We start from the raw sequence: 20,477 nt of genomic DNA, 5'->3' as shown, positions 1-20,477 counted from the left end.
CCAAAAACCCCTACATACCAATTTTCATGTTAATCGGTTCAGTAGTTTCCGAGTCCATAAGAATCAGACAGACAGACAGAAATCCATTTTTATATATAAAGAATATTATGAATTTCAAATTTCTGTTGATGGAAACCCCCTCATGCTATTCTATAATATTTAAACCATCCTATGACAATGAATAGTGATTAAAATGGAATAGGGAAACGGAATCAAACCGAAAATCAAACGTGACTCAGCGTGTTGATGTAATTTTTCCGGCCTCGATATTCAGCATTTTGAGTGGTTTCACTGCAAAACTTAATTCACTGATGGTTATATTTCGGTTTGTTAGTTGACAGAGAAGCGATATTAGGTATGTACGGAAAAGTAAATTCTTTCGTAAGTGGTAAATTTAATTTATTAAAATAATTGAACTGGTGGGGTTGAAATGGACAGTCACATCCATAATCACTTCCAATGCATGATAGAAAGTGAAGGGAAGAATACTGAACTTTGCTTTCTCTTGTTATTCTATTTCAGTTAATGGACACACAAACACTGATAGAGAGCGAAATTATTCCTCTCGCAGGCGATAAACTTCTACGCTTCATATATTAGGCTATCAAAAAAGTCCTGCGGTATTTTTTTTTGAATTTTCATTTGTTTATAAAATTAGTTACAATCATCTGTTTTAAGTCAAATATGCGCCGTTTTGTTCGATGACTTGTTCCCAACGAGGTGCCAACTTCATAATACCCCTGTTATAGAAGCTCGCTTCCTAATTGGCAAAAAACTCGGATAGCCAATTTTCACAGGCCTCTTCGCCATGGACAAAAACAGGTGGTAGTCACTTGGTGCAAGGTCCGGACTATACGGCGAATGCAAAAGAACCTCCCATCCGAGCTCCCGGAGCATCTGGCGCGTCACCAAAGAAGTGTGTGGCCTGGCGTTGTCCTGATGGAAGACAATGCGGCCTCTGTTTATCAAAGATGGCCTCTTCTTCATGAGTGCTACCTTCAAGCGGTTCAGTTGTTGGCAGTACAGGTCCGAATTGAGCGTTTGGCCATAGGGAAGCAGCTCATAATAGATTATTCCTTGACAATCCCACCAAACACACAGCAGAACCTTCCTGGCCGTTAATGAGGGCTTGGCCACCGTCTGAGCCGCTTCAGCGGGCTTCGACCACGACCGTTTGCGCTTCACGTTGTCGTAAGTGACCCACTTTTCATCGCCAGTCACCATCCGCTTCAAAAACGGGTCGATCTTGTTGCGATTCAGCAGCGATTCACATGCGTCGAAACGGTCAAAGATGTTTTTTTGCGTCAACGTGTGTGGCACCCATACATCGAGCTTCTTTGTGAATCCAAGCTTCTTCAAATGGTTAATAACGGTTTGATGACTTATCCCCAGCTCTTGGCCGATGCTACGGCTGCTACTATACCGGTCTTTCTCGGCTAATTCAGCGATTTTGTAGCAATTTTCGACGACAGGCCATCCGGAGCGTGGCACATCTTCGACGACCTCTACACCAGAACGAAAACGTTGAAACCATCGTTGTGCGGTGGAAATGGAAACTGTATCGGGTCCATAAACTGCATAAATTTTATTGGCAGCTTGAGATGCATTTTGCCTTTGTCATAGTAGTACTGTAAAATATGTCGGATTTTCTCTTTATTTTGCTCCATATTTGCGACACTATAACTCACGAACGACTTAACCAAACAAAACACTGTCAAGGACTATATTATAAAAATACCTTTCCAACAAGCTATAGTATGACTCGATACAATGAATACAACTAGAACTACGCGCTTACAACGACACCTCGCGGAAATACCGCAGGACTTTTTTGACAGCCTAATATTATCAACCTGCCCATATTCCCCCCAGTACATGTCCATTATACCCACATCGATAAAAATGTTGTACAGATGCACGGGCCGAAGGTTGTGCAGTCCACTGATTATTCAACAAGAGCCAAAGGTTGTACCGCTCATGACAACTCTACACGAGCTGATGATTGCGCCGGCTAGTAACCATTCTATCCTGGATTCCTCGAGTCGAGAAAGACGCACCACGCTAGATATGGGGTACAGACTAGGGGGGCGTTGCTGATTAATGGTCAGCTGCATCCCAATAAGAAGTATCCCGTGTCGGGCACACGTACAGAGCATCGAAGACTGCGACATACCAATTATGAGAACACTTGTAATACTAACCTCGAGTCAACCGCGAGTAATCGGTTACATATTACTAACATTGTCTAAGCAAACATTGTCAAAATATTGAACTCCCGGCCCCGTTAGGCTGACGCCATATGAGCCTTAATAAAATATATATTTTGGATAAAAAAAAAGGCTGGAGGCATTTCGTCTAGGATCACAGAGGGCGATTTTCATCATATCTCATTCCACTTCGGTATCTTTCATCCGATACGCACCATCCAACGACTGTTTACCCTTCTCGGTAATCTATCAGCACTCGGTAAAGACTGGTGGAGTGAACAACATGACCAATAACCAAACAAAACAAAGCCTTTTTCAGGACCACCAAATCATTATCAAAGAGTTTAACAATGGAATTCTTCAAACATATACAAAATCAACAGATAGCCTAACGGAATCCTACGTCAACTATGCGGTCGTGTCTCAGACACGTCCCTCCTGTGACTTTTTTATAAAACATTTGGCCAATTATTTCGAAAACCAGTATATTGAACTATAAGAAACTGCTTTTGAGTTTTGGAAAACATGAGTTTCCAAAGCTATAATTCTTTCTTGTTAACCGTTCAGCTTCACCCACGCGTCACGACGCTGCTGAGCGATGCAATGACGGTTTGGTGGAGAACCTTCGTGGTTGATATTTTGATGCCTTCGTAGACCGCTTTGTACTTGAGCAGGTGACCGGAATAAATCGCCACAGTAAACAACTGCAACAGAAACAACCGCTTAGAAAAAGTGTAGTAGGCTAGAAATATTTGGCGCGGGAAAAACATCATGTGCCTCACATTTCTATTATAAATTTATTCTCTTGTTCTCGTTTTTCGAAATTTATTCTGAGGACAATGTAATGGGGACGAAGTCCCCATTTGGCGAGGATAAGGAATCGAGGCGGCCCATGCCGCCAAGATGACGCAATCCGAGTCCACCGCCGACCCGCCGTCGGAAGCGGCGGTGTCTCGCACGCAAACCTGGGATCCACTGATTGCCCGGTTAGTTTGAAACATAGGATACGATCCTTTAGCAATGTCCGACCGAGCTCTAGCGAGCGTCGGACGGTATACGTCTGCCCGGGGCGTTACGTTTGCCTGGGGCGATACGTTTGCCCGGTTAATTCTTGTTTTGAAATACAATACCGCGCCACAATATTTATAGCCTACTACACATTTTATAAGCGGTGGTTTCTGTTGCAGTCGTTTTCTGTGGCGATTTATTCCGGGAACCACTTGAGCAACACCCCTCTTTATGGCCGATCTGATCGCAGTCGGCGCACTTGTGACTCTTAAAACCGCAGTGGTTAGAAAAATGCATCGCTCCACAGTTCCAGCAAGGAGTTGCCGGACTGTTGCGTTCTTCTTCATTTCTTGGTGTCTTGCTTGGACAATCTCTGAAACGCTCACTATACTGCTTCCGTTACTGAATGTTGCTCTTGGTGTTCTGAACACGTCCAGGACTTTCTATCATAGCCGTATCGCTCTTTATATATATCAACCACTGACACTCTTCCATCAGTGCTTCTAAGGTGAAGTCATTGTTGTTCTCAATTTTCGTCAGCACTCCGACTTCAGACAGCAAACGAACATGAGGCCCTCAAAATGCTCTTCCGTCAATTTGGCCAACTCGAACTCCACGTACATTTTATTCACCCGGCAAGCGAATGTAACATAGTCCTCCGTCGGAGTTTTCGTGACGGATAATGTACAGTATCGTTTCTTAACTATGGAATCTTTTATGCCGAAAACTCCCTCCAGTTCCTTCCCTGTGTCGTTGAACGTGAAATCGTTTGAAGCATAAGGTAGGATGTATGAGACGTACCTGTAGTGCTCATTCGTACCCACTCTTCGAAGCAGTAACCTTACTTTGGCTTCGTCATCAAGCCGTCCGCATCCTTGGCGAACAAGTCATGCTGCAAATGTGATGCGATTTTCTGGATCGTACTGGAACTCTGGAATATTCCCAGCCAAAGAGTCCTGAATAACTTCGTGATTGGGAGAAACGTTGACTTGTATAGTCGAAAGCGCATCTCGGAATAGATTTAGGAATAGATTTGCATAAATCCCTGATTTACGCTGCTATTGGAGGAGTTGATTGGTGACGGTCTGTTGTTGCTGAAGCTGCTGTAATATTTAACATATGTAGCAATCCATCTGGTGTGCCTCAAGGAAGTGTTTTGGGCCCACTGATATTCATATTCATCATTTAAGGCAATGAAATCCTTCCGAGTGATTAAATCTACCAACGATTGCGAGGCAGCACAAGAAGATATAAATCACCCGCTAATCTGGTACGGTGACAACGGCATGCGCGTAAACAGCAAGAAGTGCAAATCAATATCCATTACTCGCTGCAAAGCTATCCTGATCGCTGCAAGTTGATCGATTTAGAAACCCTGTAAGTATTCGCTATCTCAGAGGTAGACTTAACCTCAGGGTCGGCTCTTTACCAGGAAACAAAGCGGACTCACGATTCGATACGACACGAAAGTAGAACCACTATGGAAGGATTCGTTGTGTAATAAGAACCGAAGGTAAGTTTAATTAAATGTATATATTGTTTTATTTCTTTTCAGGTTAGGGTGTTAGTAACGATGCGGCCGAACAGCAGGTAAACAGGTAAGATGGCGAATTGGAGGAGAGAGAGGTAGGTTGTAGTCTTTCTGGGTTTACTCACGCAAGGTGCCCGCAGACGGGAGTCGATCTCATCGGTTCCAGTACGGTCCCCGCCGTACTGGTACCTCAAAAGCTTCCGATCGACTCACCCGAAAGCGTGTGGAGCAACGATGACTTTGGGGGCTCGCTGACCACCGGCACTCAGTTCGAGGTACCTCCACCATCGGAATTTCAGTGCGAGGAGGGTGGATGTCACTCGACGCGTACGATTCCCGGGAGCTGCGACCTTCCAGTCCCTATTTTCTCTCGCACTTTTGATTCACTTTTCAAACAAACTTGAACTTCCAATTTTACTGAATCAACAAACGATACCTTCGACGGTCCGTGAGCTAAGCCCCAGTCTAGTTGTCCTAGTTTTCCGCCTTCCTTAACAGCTCGAAATCTTTCTTTCTTGTTTCGGTATTTTATTGAAACTGTAACAACCCTCTCTGCTAGGCGTAAAAAAACAGCGACTCTTCATCTTCGACTTTATAACTGACAACGTGGAGTGCCCCGAATTGCTACAGCAGATTCCGTGAAATATTCCTCCAAGTCGTTCCGAAATTCTCCAACATTCATAATTCCTTTCCACAGAACAATCTTTGGCTTTAATAAGTGTTTTAATCTATATTTGCGATCGCTCAACAATGTTTGTTAGGAGTTTGATTTTACTTTGTCCAAAAATGTGTTTAGTTCTAGAATAAGATGTTTAGACTAATTTAGTTTATAAAAAAAAGGTTTGTACGACGTAGTCGAAGATTGTGGAATAGATAAATAAATAAATATTTGCACGATAACAGCATCTGTTAGAGTCTGCTGTGTGGAGCTCCACTGCGGCAATCCTGGAGGAATGTTCTGCAGCTGCATTCCGGGAGGCTGTTAGTACTGCTGTAGCACAAACCGCTGCTCTCCGGGTCCATTGATTCCCGATGGCTGGTCTACTGAATGCTAATCCGCCATTGTGCTGTAGGATCGTTTTCTCCGGTTCCTTATCCGTTTCCGTTTCCATTTTCGGTTCCGGTTCCATTTTTACTACCGCCTTTTCACTCTAAAACATTCTTCGTCTTACTTTAACACTTGTCTTATTTTATGTGATGAAAAGCCGTTGCAATTTAGGGGGTTTGATCAGGACTGCCTTCCCCTATTGATATTCCATTTCTAAAAAATTTGGACCCAACGATTTGCAGCTGACACGGATTCTTTATTCCACCTTTTTATCTCATTAATTTTAATTGTTTTATTCATTGCACATTCTTCAAACCAAATGTTTTCCTCTATCTGAACAGAAGTTAAATACTTATGCTAGTTTGGATCTCTGACCATTCAGGAATGGCCTTTCAAACAATTCATTTATACTGTGATGAATGTCCTTTCATTTTTCATGTACTCCAACTAGTATCGTTAGAAAAACCACAGTTTTAAGAATTTAGCTTCCTGTATTTCTACTGACTCATCTAGACTTTTAGGATCACTTTGCACCTCACTAGTCAACTAGTCTTCACTTTTATGATGAATTCATAATGATATCATCAAATTTATTAGCAACTTCAGTAGAAGATACATCACAACTTTCTACAAAGCCAATAAATTATTGAAAGGTCACTAACTGATCTCTGGTAAAAAGCAATCATAGTTTGAGGGAAATTTCACGTAAATCGGTAAGGTACAACAGGACATTTTTTTTATGAAGGGAAATAGGAGCACCAACCTTCAACAATAGAATCCATTCGATAGTAGACCAAGTGAAAGCGAAGGAGAGAAATGAATCGTGTTTTACCACGCTCTATAGCGATTATATCAAAGTTTCCTTGTAGTTATAAACTTTTACAGCGAAGCTTTGAATATCGATTGCCAACACTCGATTGCATGTTGAAGATGTTTATTCGATAACAATTAATTGAAAATAATTAAAAGGAATACATATTTTTCTTCGTACTGAAAATACGGTACAAATCGATAAAAAGACAGGACAATAAAAAAAATGGTCGAATAAACGGTATTGTCACGTTTAAAAATACAAATGAAACACAAATTTCTGCAATACTAGAGCACTAATCAAGCAAATGAAACCAAATTTGGCATGTGAAGGTTTTAGAGTGCAATAAATGTTTCTATGGTGGTTACATACTGAAACACAAATTTCTGCACAACTCGAGAACTAATCAAGCAAATCGAGCCAAATTTGGCAGGTGGAGGTTTTAGGGGGCAATAAATGTTTCTATGGTGGCTTGACACTTGACACAAATGAAATCGAACTTGGCATATAGAGGATTTAGAGATCGATAAACGATTCTGGTTCGACACTCCACCCCTTCTCTAAAAGGAGGCTGCCATACAAATGAAGCATAAATTTCTGCATTACTCAAGAATTAGTCAAGCAAACGGAACCAAATTTGGCATGTGAAGGTATCAGGAGGCAAGAAATGGTGGTTAGTCACTCCTCCCCTCTCTCTAAAGGGTGGGTATTCATAAAAATGAAACACAAATTTCTGCATTACTCGAGAATTAATCAAGCAAATGAAATCTAATTTGCCATGTGGAGATTTTAGGGTGCAAAAAATGTTTCTATGGTGGTCAGTCACTCCTCCCCCTCTCTTAGTGGAGGGTGCCATACGAATCAAACACAAATTCCTGCATATCTCGAGAATTAATCAAGTAAATCGAGCCAAATTTGGCATGTGGAGGTATTAGGGATCGTTAAAAAAGTTTCTATGGTGGTTCGACACTCCTCCCCTCTCTAAGGGGAGGCTACCATACAAATGAAACACAAATTTCAGCATAACTCAAGAATTAATCAAGTAAATGGAACCTAATTTGGAATGTGAGGGTTTTGGATACGAGAAATGTATCTATGATAGTATGACACCCCTCTCTCCTCTGGAATGGGGAGGAGGTCCCATAAAAATAATACACATATTTCAACCAAACATATTCCGACACGAAAATTGAAAATTTTCGGAAAAATCTGAAGGTAAATGAGAAAGTTCAGAAAATTTAATTCGCATATATTCTACAATTGCATAGTGACAAGCGTTGTTAGTCCATTTGATGTTCGCGCTAACGAAATTGATCTTTGTTAGAAAGTGGAAATGGATTTTAATGTGATAAAACGCACTGTCGTATCTTCTTTTCTATCTATATAAATAAAAATGGATCGCCGAATGTGAGAAAGGAATTGTCCGATTTAGGGTTGTATTTATTCTATCATATTTTCAGTACCAAACATTTATTCCATGTAACATGTTATTTGCAAGTGGTTGAAAAATATTGAACGAGAATTGTGTCTGAATATAATATGATATTTTAATGACGAGTTTTGGAATATACTAGGAATTTTATAGTAAAAGGTAATTTTAAAGGGTAGACAAGAAGATCACCAATCAATGAACAGTTTTGCGATTGGAGCCACGAACGTGGGCTTAGTAAGAAAACGTGAATGTGATAACGAAAAATAAATTTTGAGCGAGACGAAGTTTGCTGGGTCAGCTAGTTGTTAATAAAAAAAAAACGTTTTCCGGCTGCTTTTCAAAAGCTCTACTGGCAGCTGGAAAAAGTAGAAATTAACGGTTTTTCAAAATAAAGTTCACGGAAATCTAGTCAGAATGAATCATTTGATTATTGTAACACTAAATCGTATGTAATAATTCGGTCTGAAATGCTTTACTTCATTCGACTACTCTATGGTGACCTCATAATCTGGGCAAATCTCGTTAGCCTTCAATAAATTCTTCATGAATCAATCAAGATGAAAAGGCAATGCAAATGTGGCGAAAGCACAAAACCCTGATAGTTTTTTCTTTAAGTAACGATATTGGTGCTAGAAGAGAAGGAACAATGCTGGAATTAGCCCTGAATCAAAGTTGGTAGGCATGACTCATAGCAAGAATTCCTGCTGCGAAAAAGACAAGAACAATGAATCAGAACATTCCGTCGTCCTACATTAAAAAATGCACTTTCCAATTAATTTTATGAAATTTGTGCATCATTTTCGGCGGTGGCTACATATTTCGGGCCAATATCAGTAATTGGTGACATCATCGCACTTGAACAAATTGTCCAAAACAAAACGCTAATGGAACGCGACAGCAATTAGGCTGAAATTAATGTTCACGCAACAACACAACACTCAGGCACTACTTGTTGTTGCAGAACCAATTTGTGTACCACGAAAGCTGCCACCGAAAAGAGACAACCCAGTCTCATTCCGAAAAATAGAAGGGGTGCGTAAGCCAACAAAATGAAAAGTCTAACAAAGAACGGCCATTAGTCGTGCAAAAACTGCTGTTCAGTCTGTACACTTTTCGCGTCGTAACGGAAACGGAAATAAGCCGCAAACAGTGTGCATCATGTGGAAATCGATGTTTATAGTTCTTTCGATTTTGTTTGGCGCCTGTGAGTGTAATGGAAATTGAGTTATTTCTCTTAACTGATAGAACAAGGACTTGCATACGCTTCGTATATCCTGTTTGTAACGATAAAATAAAACATTACAGATATGGTGGAATGCAGTGCATACGATGATTTTGACTGTCCAAAACCAAACGGGCAATATGAAGATCCTTTTCAATGCGACAAATATTACGAGTGCAAGAATGGACAAGCTACTGAAATGATGTGTCCTGATGGATTGGTGTTCAACTCTAGGAAGAGAAGCCACAACAAGTGTGACCAGCCATTTAATGTCGATTGTGGGGACCGCAAGGACCTTCGTATGTTTTGAAAAAGTTTCCAGTGGTTGCTTCCAAAAAATGTATTGATGTGTGTGCTTTTAGAACCAGCCAATCCTGAAGGCGTTTGTTTGAGACAAAACGGATTTTTCCCTCACCCCGATTCAACCATATGCAACATTTTCTACAACTGTGTTGACGGTCAGCACATGGAAATGTCATGCGCTTCTGGATTGCATTTTGATTTGAAGACCGGTACGTGTGTTTGGGCGGAAAATGCTGGCCGGCCGGACTGTAACAACAATGCCAACAGTAAGATTAGATCAATTTTACTCCGCTATTGAGATGAATGAGAATTTTTTTTAATCCGAAGAAAAACTGAAGGATGGTTTCCAGTGCCCTACTGTTTACGAACAGATGAACAAGGATGGTCAGATGATTAGCCATCCTACCTATCCCCATCCAGACGATTGTACAAAATTCTACATTTGCCTCAATAGAGTTGAACCAAGACAAGGAGCTTGCGATGCCGGGCTGGTGTACAACGAGGAGATTGAACGGTGTGACGATCCCGACAATGTGCCCGGCTGGTAAGTAAAACGAATAGACAAACAACCGAAACTAAACCTTAATGTCACTTTCACTTTCTTGAACAACCACAGTAAGAACTGGAAAACTGGGTCGCCGAAACAATGAACTGAGTACTACTTATAAGTGTCAGAAAGACTAAAGTAAAATATATCGATAAGTTTTGAAATGTAAATAAAATAAATTTAAAATATCCTTATAAAAATCATTTTTTCGTAGCTGTATGTTAGTTACAGTAGAAATGAAATTATATCACAAGATATAATCTTTATTCTAGAATTAATACATCAACGAGTAAATCGAGGTTACGAGTTCGCGTTCTCATCATTTTCTTAATGCTTCTTATGGGAGGAGAGAACATTCTGTTTATTTTGATAAGCTATTTCGTGAATTAATCCTTGATAATTTTGACATGATTATCTCTATTTTTCTCCTACCCGTTTGCGGGCAGGCCATGGTAAAAAGGTGACGTTTAATTTTCATCATAGCGAATATATTCAGATTTCATTTGACTTTATTTCTCTTTATTACATTTCAGAGTTTTGAAGACGATTTTCGGAGAAAAAAAGGGAATTAACAGGAGCAATTTGTTTAGAAAGAGAAATTGTTTTTGAATTAGATATACACTGGGTTTCACAGCTATAGAACCACTATTTTTTCTGAGTTTTCAGAGAATGTAAGAAGTCGGTTGAATTGAAGTATATAGTATATAATAACTATCTTCATTCAAAAGATTGGCCATTTGAACTTTATTGTTGTATTCAGGAGCGAAACATTCAAAAAAATAAAAAACCATATGAAAACTCTTACTACTTTACAAAATTAACGTCATTTTCTCATGAATTACAATAAGTTTCGAATTCGTAGGTCATCTTTAGTTCTCAATCAGTTCAAATAACTGGGCTGCCATAGAAATGAAACATAAATTTCTCATAACTCGAGAACTAATCGAGCAAATGGAACCAAATTTGGCATATGGAGGTTTTCGGGAGCAATAAATGTTTTTATGGTGGTTTGACACTCCTTTCTCCTCTCTAAAGAGGAGGAGGAGAGGGTGCTGAAAAAGTCGAGAACTAATCAAACAATTGGAATTGAACTAACATATAGAGGTTTTAGGGATCGATAAACGTTTCTATGGTGGATCGACACTCCTCCCTCCTCTCTACCATACAAATGAAACACAAATTTCTGCATAACTCGAAAACTAATCAATCAAATGGAACCAAATTTGACATGTGAAGGTTTTAGAATATGAGAAATATTTCTATGATGTTATGGCACCCCTCCCTTTTCTGAAATGGAGAGGGGGTCCCGTAAAAATAATACACATATTTCAACCAAACATATTCCTAACAAACATATTCCAACCAAACATGTCAACTGATTTTTTAATGTGATAAAACGCACTCCTATACCTTCTTCTATCTATATAAATAAAAATGGATCACCGAATATGTTGATAAGAGCAAAATCGAGAAAGGAATTGTCCGATTTAGGGTTGTCTTTATTCTATCAATTGCGCTAAAAAATTACTAAACGACGCCAAGCAGGGATTGAACAAAGGTTGGGCTGTGTTGTAACGCCATTCTTCACAACCACGCTATCCTCATGACCACAGGTGCTATCATACCGATGCATGCAAATATCACACTACATTATAAAATTAAATTGGATCTTATAAGTATACACGGAAGAGAGTTTTTTTTTTGAGAGTGAAATGAAGAGCGTAACGTGTGAGCTCACCCTTATTAAGATATTTAGGAAAATTTAGGAAAACTGTCAGCGGGGAACTCCATTCAGGGGAATACAAGCAGGAAATGTCAATGAGGAACACGATATGTTGACTCCTGTCAGTTCAAAAGGGGTTCGTTACGTGGGTTTGGACGTTACCCACGTGTGCATCCTTTTGTTCTCCTATATTGCTTGCATATAGCACGTTGAAGAAGAAATGTCCAAAATACAAACCCCGCTTCACCTCGGGTATCCGAGATTTCAGAAAATCCTTTCTCTATTATATCATATAAGTAATTGTTATAAGTCGGTAATTGGAAAGATCCACATGGAAGTGATGATTTGTCGATCACTATTTCAATTTCAAATGATGCTGGAACTATAAATGTTCAGCATGATTAAGGTAAATGATTTGGGTTTGTCCAGTCGAAACTATGACCATGGTTTGTCAACTTTTTTGAATGCTATATTTCAGTGCACCTGTGTCAAATTTGGTATTCGATTGTTTGAAAACATATAAATAAAATTGTCCTTTTTATGACTTGTAGTGTTTTTATAGCATATCTTTACGGATTCACATGTTTTGAAGAATTTAAAAATCCGCCTTCTGTTGGTGTCAATTTTCTGGATTATAAGACTTACAAATATCGTAAACATCATGTTTGCACACCATTTGTATCAGATTTACATAGCTAAACCATGTAATTAACGCATTTCGATGACCTCAATTCTGATTATGAGTTGCCCGATTCACTAATGTTGTTTTGTTCACATTATTTCTATGGCAACCGCTTGGCGCGATGCAGTTTGTTTATTGTGTCCTTCGCGCATAACAGAAATAAAGTTTCTCTGTGTTGAGTGTGTTGAGGTGAACACTTTTAAAATGCCCAAGCAACGGCAATAATCTGAAGAAAGCCTAAATTATGAATGGATGAATATGATGACAGTAAACTCAAGTAATAAGAAATGCAACATCTACTTGAATTTTTTCATTCGAAAATGGTGATTTCTAAAACCGGACAAACTGTGATCAGAGATGGTCAAATCATAATCATAATCTCACTTTGAGAAAAATCGTTAAAAAACATAAAAAATCGAAAAATGTCAACGCCTTATGCATTAGCAACTAGAGACTTGGGGCTTTTCAACAAACCCAAACTGGTCTTGATTGAATGTGATTTTCATGAAGAAAAATCGATTTCCATTTACTAGTTGCTTGAAAACACCCTGAATCGGACAAACGCTCATTTATTTATTTTTTTAATTAATTCGTTTATTTTTACAGGCTCAGTTACTTAAGTTTAAAGGAGCCGAATTCTAAAATATAATTTTAAAACTATATATATATATATAAACAATTTTCTTACATCTATGGTTAGTAAGGTGGAAAACCGAGTACTCGAGTTTAGGAGGGTGACATATTTTTAGGAGAAGGATGGGTTATAAGGAAATTGTAACAATGTTGATGAACACTCATTTCTTAAATCTATTCGTATATCTATAGTGTATTTACATTTCAACTTATTCTACTATTTATAGCAAGGGGACGAATTACCCGCAAAGGAAGGAAAGGAGGGTATAAGGATGTAGGGACAATCACACACCAAGATCTATAGCTTTAAGGAAAACATATATATGGGACATGTAATCAAGGTCTAACTCGATGTCGTGATAACCTTGGCCACAAACGCAGAGATTGCTGCTGGCAATATTGAAACGAAAAAGAAGTGCATCTAACGAATAGTGATTGGACATGAGTCGGGAGAAGGTGCGAATAAAGTCCCGACTCAAGTCCAGACTTTTGAACCACGGTTTGAGGCTAACCTTAGGGATAATCCAGTGAAACCACCGGCCCAATTCATCTTCATTCCACTTGCGTTGCCAGTTAGCGATGGTATTTTTGCGGACTAAAGAATAAAATTCATTGAAGGCTATTTGACCCTGATAAATATCGCCTTCAATTGCACCTACCTTTGCTAATGAGTCAGCCCTCTCATTACCCGGAATGGAGCAATGTGAAGGGACCCAGATAAAGGTAATGACATAACAGCGTCTGGATGAAGCACTCAAAATTTCTCGTATTCTCTCAAGGAAGTACGGCGAGTGCTTTTCCGGCCTCACTGAACGGATAGCTTCGACAGAGCTAAGACTATCCGTTACAATGTAATAGTGTTCAACCGGTCGTGAGGTGACGCTGTCCAGCGCCCAATGAATTGCTGCCAATTCAGCAATATACACTGAGCAAGGATTCTGAAGACTGTGTGAGGTGCTAAAAAATTCGTTGAACACTCCAAATCCTGTGGACTCGTTTATAGTGGACCCATCAGTAAAGTACGTATTATCACAATTGATACCCCCATATTTTTCATCAAAGATCGTTGGAACGATCCTCGATCGTTGGTAATCTGAATATCCATGGATATCTTGCTTCATGGACAGATCAAAATGCACAGAGGAATTGATGTAGTCAGAGAAACAAACACGGTTGGGAATATACGAAGAAGGATTAACCTGCATGGAGATGAATTCATGATATGAACTCATGAATCCGGAGTGAAAATTTAGCTCGATCAGCTGCTCAAAATTTCCGATCACCAATGGGTTCATGACCTTACACCGGATGAAGAACAGAAGAGATAATAAATTGAAGCGATCTTTTAGTGGGAGTAGGCCTGCCAAAACCTCGAGACTCATGGTATGCGTTGAGGGCATACATCCCAACGCGATACGGAGACAAAGATACTGAATTCGCTCGAGTTCAATTAGGTGTGTTTTGGCAGCTGATTGAAAACAGAAACTGCCATACTCCTTCACTGAGAGAATTGTTGTTCGATACAACATTATAAGATCTTCGGGATGGGCTCCCCACCAGGTGCCGGTAATTGTACGGAGAAAAGCTCATTTAACCTAAATAGAAAATTATTCGGAAGAGATGCTCCCCAATCATTTCAGAATCAGAATCAGTGGCATAAGTTCATAAGAATCTAGTTTTCTAGCTGGATTAACTCATGATAGTGCTATTGATACTCAGTAGAAACATTTTCCTGATGATTCGTTTCGCAAATGTCCTCCCAATCTGTGGTGGGATCAAGAATATACAGATCTCTAAGAAGAGAAATCGAATGAGTTCAAGGATTGTCGTTACGATATTTACATTTATCATTTAAATTTAAATAAAAGGTTATTACGTCATTTTGTTAATGGAAGAGATTTCCTTGAGCATTCTGTGGAGCGTTGCCAGACTAATGAGAAATTTAACTTATTTAAATGAACAGTTTATGAGTATTCAGAAAGGTGGATGTTTGACTTCGTCCAAAATATATGTGTAGACTCAGCCACCGGGCCATCTCCCTTCTTTTGGAGACATCTGATGATAATCAGCCTCCTAATCGAACTGAATCGAATTCAACTTGTCATTCATCATCAAGTACCCATTATTTGGTATCTCAGTAACTATTGTTTGATCTCCTAGCAACCTGCAACTAGCAACTAGCAACTAGCAAGTATTGTCATTCTTCATCGACACTTCAACGAAGCCAAACATAATAAGTTTACTCGTCGCCTTTCCGCGTCTAGTTTGAAATCGGTAATGGATTCAATAAGTGCTGAAATTACCTTCACTATGGTCATCTCCACTTTTAGAACATTTTGCAACAAACGGTTTTTGTGTGACCTAACAACTGCTTGCAATTACAGCAAGTCATTATTTCAAAAGTACAGATCGGACTCGATTATATACAGATTCGATTATATACTGACTCGATTATACAATTTTGGACTCGATTATGAATCTTCTTCTTAAATGGCACTAAAGTTCCTAGAGGAACGTTGCCGTCTCAACGTAGTATTTTACTTGCGCCATTTTTACTAGTACTTAGTTGATATTTCTATGCCAAATAACACGCCTTGTGTGTATTCTGAGTGGTAAGCTCTAGAATACGCGTGATCACAGTGTAAGTCGGAGGAAATTTCTTTGACGAAAAATTTTCCCGACCAGAACGAAAATCGAACCCAAACCTCCGATATGTTAGGTGTGACGCTAACCACTCGGCCACGGGTGCACCTCAGTTATATGCAGTTCGAATAAAAAAACACTTATTTGTATTTCAAATATGAATTATTTCATATTTTTTATTCAGCTCAGGTTTATGATGAAAAAAATGTATAAAATTATATTTTTTTTTGGTACTTACGTACTCACGCAACCGCAGTGCAATTTTTATTATAAGTTATTTTTTTCGAAATGAAATTTATCATGAGCTCAATGTAATGGGGACAAAGTCCACAACCAACGAGGATAAGGCCTAAGTCGCCGAGATTACGCAATCCGAGTCGGCTGCCGACCAGCCGTCGGAAGTGGCGACCTCTCCCAAGCAAACATGTGTTCCACCGATTGCCTGATTAGTTTGATCCTTTAGTTAGGATAGCGAGCGTCGGTCAGCCGGTAATTTTTTGCGTTGAAATAAGAATGATAGATATCAAAGCTTAAATTAACCGGGCAAACGTGTGCCATCCCACGCTCACTACGGTCGGTCCTAACTAAAAGATCGTCTCCGATGTTCCAAACTAACTGGGCAATCCATAGAACACAGGTTTGCTTGGGAGAGGTCACCGCTTCCAACGGCTGGTCGGCAGCCGACTCGGATTGCGTCACCTCAGCGGCCTTGCTTCCTTATCCTCGTTGGACACGGAGTTTGTCCCCATTACATTGACCTCAGAATAAATTTTTATTTCGAAAAAAAATAACTTATAATTAAAATTGCACTGCAGTGGCGTTCATACGTAAGGGTCATTTTTTATTAACTTTCTCACATTTTTAAAGCATTTATGCTTTATAATTTTAATGTAAAAATTACCTGTTTAATTTTCGAAAAATTCCATAGCCCATTCTAAATGATCTTTTAGGCTTAAAACGCTCTTAGGTATGGAAACGAAAGAAGACGACATGTTGGTTATACCCACACTAATTTCTAAAAATGACACAGCGAAGTTCCCAGCAAATTTTCTTATTACTTTTCTTTCATTTTAATTCATATTTCTGTTGCTCTCTCATGTTGTTTTGAGTTTATCCAATTTATCAACAGTAGATTCGACAAAACTCATAATCTGATTTGTCACAATTTTTCCATGTTCATTCGGGTAAACGATTCATTCTGGCAAATTTCGCATTCGGGTATTTGTTGCATTCGGGTGAATGGCATTTGGGTATGTGTTATATTCGGATAAATGTGCTCCGGGTTAACGTGTTTTGGGTGAATGTGACATAACCGACAAAAAACAGCAAAATGTTTTTTGTAGTGGTTTGAGGCTTTTCTTTGGTCTAATTGATTCCAGATGCCGCTGAATTACAAAAAGAGGATGGACAGACAACGTTGGAAGGAGGAGGAGCTTGAAAGAGCAACGCAGGCCATCAAAAACTCAAACTTTGACCGTTTTTGCCTCTCTCCCTTAACCCCTAGGGTGTTTTTTTAGAGATGGTGAATTTATTTTTTATGAGGTAACTTTTTGAAATTAGAGATGATCATTTTCATTGGCACCCTAATGAGCACCCTAAACATTCGAGTGTTGAAGGAAACGTCAGAAAAACTCAAGAGAAATCACGTGAATATAACGTTTAGAGTTTCCTTCTGCGCTTATTGAAAAAAAAACAACATCGGCGGATAATAGTTTTTGAGAATTCCACATTTAATTATATGTCATCAATTAGTCACGAAAATACCTATCTAGAAACACAGTAATGTATTTAATCATATTAAAAAGGACACAATTCGCCCAAATTGCTTTGCTACCTAAATTGATCTTCGTAAAATCGAAGCAAGCCTTCATTTCTCGGATTCAACGGATTGATTCTGCCAGTGCTCACTGAAATATAAAATACAGTATTTAAATGTGGAACGTAATTCGTCTGGTAACAGTTCTGTTCCCGAAACGGTCGAACAATCTTACCATCCAGGAACATTCTCCGGTTCATCACAACGCTGAGTTTCCGGATTATAAACTAAACCGCCGAAACAAGCGCCCAGTCTCGGTTCGACCCCATTGAGACATATGTAAAATTTCGCGCAATCGCTCGGATGTGGAAAATTTGGATGTGGGATTATCTGTCCATTGCCATCAACATTTTTGTATTCGGCAGGACACTGGAAGCCATCGTTTAATTTTCCTGAAACATCAAACGTCTGATAAGACTGGTAAGATAAAAAAAAATCAGATCATTTTACTATTAGGATTTCCCTTGCAACCAGTTCTTCCAGCTGTTTCCGGCCACACACAAATTCCAGTCTCCCAATCGAAATGCAATCCAGCCGAACAGGTAATTTCAAGCTCCTGACCGTTCACGCAGTTGTAGAAAATGTGGCACATTGAAGGATCTGGATGAGGAAAAAATCCATTTTGACGCAAACAAACTCCGACTTGGTTTGGCGGTTCTAAAAAATGGTAAAACTATTAAACTAATTCCAATTCAAACGGCATTGAACACAACACTCACGAAGTTCCTTGCGATCGCCACAGTCTACATTGAAAGGCTGATCACACTTGCTGACACGTTTGCTCTCAGGATCAAACACTAAGCCATCGGGACAAAGCTTCTCCGTGGCACGACCATTATTGCACTCATAATATTTATCACACTGGTAAGGATCCTCAAACTGTCCATGTTCTTTTGGACAGTTAAACTGGTAATATCCATCGGGTACTGCGACTTATGAAACGAAAGAATGAAAACCTTTGCACTTTTTCGGGAGAACATTCAAATACTTACAAGCACCAACGGTGAACACAGTAAACAATAAATATTGTTTATGCATACTTGTTCGAGAGCCACAAGTTGTGAATTTCACTTCGTTTAGTTTCTATTCTGATCGCCGTAAAAGCCTCCGCGAGACTAGCGATCGGTAGTGATGCGCCCTTTCTTTTTCAACTCTTTCAACATCCCTCTCTTCTCGAAGCAATTTTGACTACCAAAGGTTTCCAAAACGTAACAACTTTTCTCGAAATGCGTTGATTTCTAATGACTGTTTCAAATGCTGTTTCGTTGCTATTGCATATTTTTGACTTTATTTGCGGTTGTCGATGAATTTTTCGTGAATATGGACTTGAGGTTCATTTGATTTGGATACCCTTTGCGGTCGTATTAAATTTGGACATGGGTGTCGTACTGGTCGAAATTATTTTTACTAGAAAACGCTGTGACTTGCATCTTTGAAAGAGTATATGCAGTATATGTATAACTTGTTAGATTATGAAAGATGAACAAGTCAGATTGAGAAGTAACAACGTATTGAATGCGTTGTTCCATAAAAAATATACGGCATAATTCTCTTCCGTGTGATATCTTTCGAAACAGTTCCCAAAATGCAGTCCTGTTTTTCGCATGTATCGCAAAAATAATTGTTTTGGCGTCTTTATCTTTATGTTTAAACGTACTTAACAATACTCTACATCCACACAGTGCCGAAATTCACGAATCAAAACGATGCTCCTATGAATAATAGATAATGGTACTCTGTATAAATAAAAGTTGTCACCCATGCTCAAGGAAAAGCTTAATGAAAACTTCATGGTACAGTTCGGCTGAAAAGTTCATAAGGTTGACGTCTAGATGGTGAATCTTGCAGGAATCTAATTGACTATCACAAAGCACCATCTTTCAATGGATATCTATCTAAATTTGACAGCAATCGGTCGATTGATTCGTGAGTTACAACATTGAGAGTGAAGCAACTTTTGTTATTGTGAAAAAAAATTAAAAAATCCGAATTTTGTGTATCAATAGCATTGCTTAAAATAATGGAAATGATCCGAAAGATAGGACATTGGGTGCCGTATGAATTGAAGCCACGAGACGTCGAACGCTGTTTTTTCACGTGCGAACAACTGCTCCAACGGCATAAAAGAAAGGGTTTTATTTGCATCGAATCGTTACTGGCGATGAAAAGTGGGTCCATTACGACAATCTTAAACGTTGGGCAACGTATGGATACATAATCTGATTTGTCACAATTTTTTCATGTTCATTCGGGTAAACGATTCATTCTGGCAAATTTCGCATTCGGGTATTTGTTGCATTCGGGTGAATGGCATTCGGGTATGTGTTATATTCGGATAAATGTGCTCCGGGTTAACGTGTTTTGATTCCAGATGCCGCTGAATTACAAAAAGAGGATGGACAGACAACGTTGGAAGGAGGAGGAGCTTGAAAGAGCAACGCAGGTCATCAAGAACGGAACGGGAACATTATTACTGATTGTAATATTATCCCAAAATATTTTACATAAACTTAAGTATGTTTTTTTCGATGATCTCGACGTTTCATGCAATTTTAAGAGATTTGGCATAAAAAAAATCAAAAACTCCGATTTCCTTTACTCTTGGGTGATTTTTCGATTTTCAAAAAACTCAAACTTTTACCGTTTTTGCCTCTCTCCCTTAACCCCTAGGGTGTTTTTTTAGAGATGGTGAATTTATTTTTTATGAGGTAACTTTTTGAAATTAGAGATGACCATTTTCATTGGCACCCTAATGAGCACCCTAAACATTCGAGTGTTGAAGGAAACGTCAGAAAAACTCAAGAGAAATCACGTGAATATAACGTTTAGAGTTTCCTTCTGCGCTTATTGAAAAAAAAACAACATCGGCGG

General features: G+C 39.1%; 2 protein-coding genes across 2 annotated transcripts; one reads left to right on the top strand and one right to left on the bottom strand.

Annotated features, from left to right (window-relative positions):
* Nucleotides 1-9,106: 9,106 nt before the first annotated feature.
* On the top strand, nt 9,107-10,309 carry LOC129761845 (protein obstructor-E-like). The gene is made up of 5 exons (XM_055759641.1): nt 9,107-9,241; nt 9,343-9,558; nt 9,622-9,828; nt 9,890-10,106; nt 10,179-10,309. Exons 1-5 carry the CDS (start codon nt 9,196-9,198, stop codon nt 10,210-10,212), a joined length of 720 nt encoding a protein of 239 aa, XP_055615616.1. The 5' UTR covers nt 9,107-9,195; the 3' UTR covers nt 10,213-10,309.
* A 7,295-nt stretch (nt 10,310-17,604) lies between these two features.
* LOC129766957 (protein obstructor-E-like) lies at nt 17,605-18,714 on the bottom strand. Its single transcript, XM_055767556.1, has 5 exons — nt 18,599-18,714; nt 18,326-18,538; nt 18,057-18,263; nt 17,782-17,998; nt 17,605-17,697 (listed from the first exon to the last, which is right to left on the bottom strand). The coding sequence occupies exons 1-5, from the start codon at nt 18,642-18,644 to the stop codon at nt 17,658-17,660; spliced, it is 723 nt and encodes a 240-aa protein (XP_055623531.1). The 5' UTR covers nt 18,645-18,714; the 3' UTR covers nt 17,605-17,657.
* Nucleotides 18,715-20,477: the final 1,763 nt, after the last annotated feature.

Source organism: Toxorhynchites rutilus, chromosome 1 (assembly GCF_029784135.1).
Source record: "Toxorhynchites rutilus septentrionalis strain SRP chromosome 1, ASM2978413v1, whole genome shotgun sequence".
NCBI lineage: Eukaryota > Metazoa > Arthropoda > Insecta > Diptera > Culicidae > Toxorhynchites > Toxorhynchites rutilus.
This window is presented reverse-complemented; position numbering and strand designations above follow the sequence as displayed.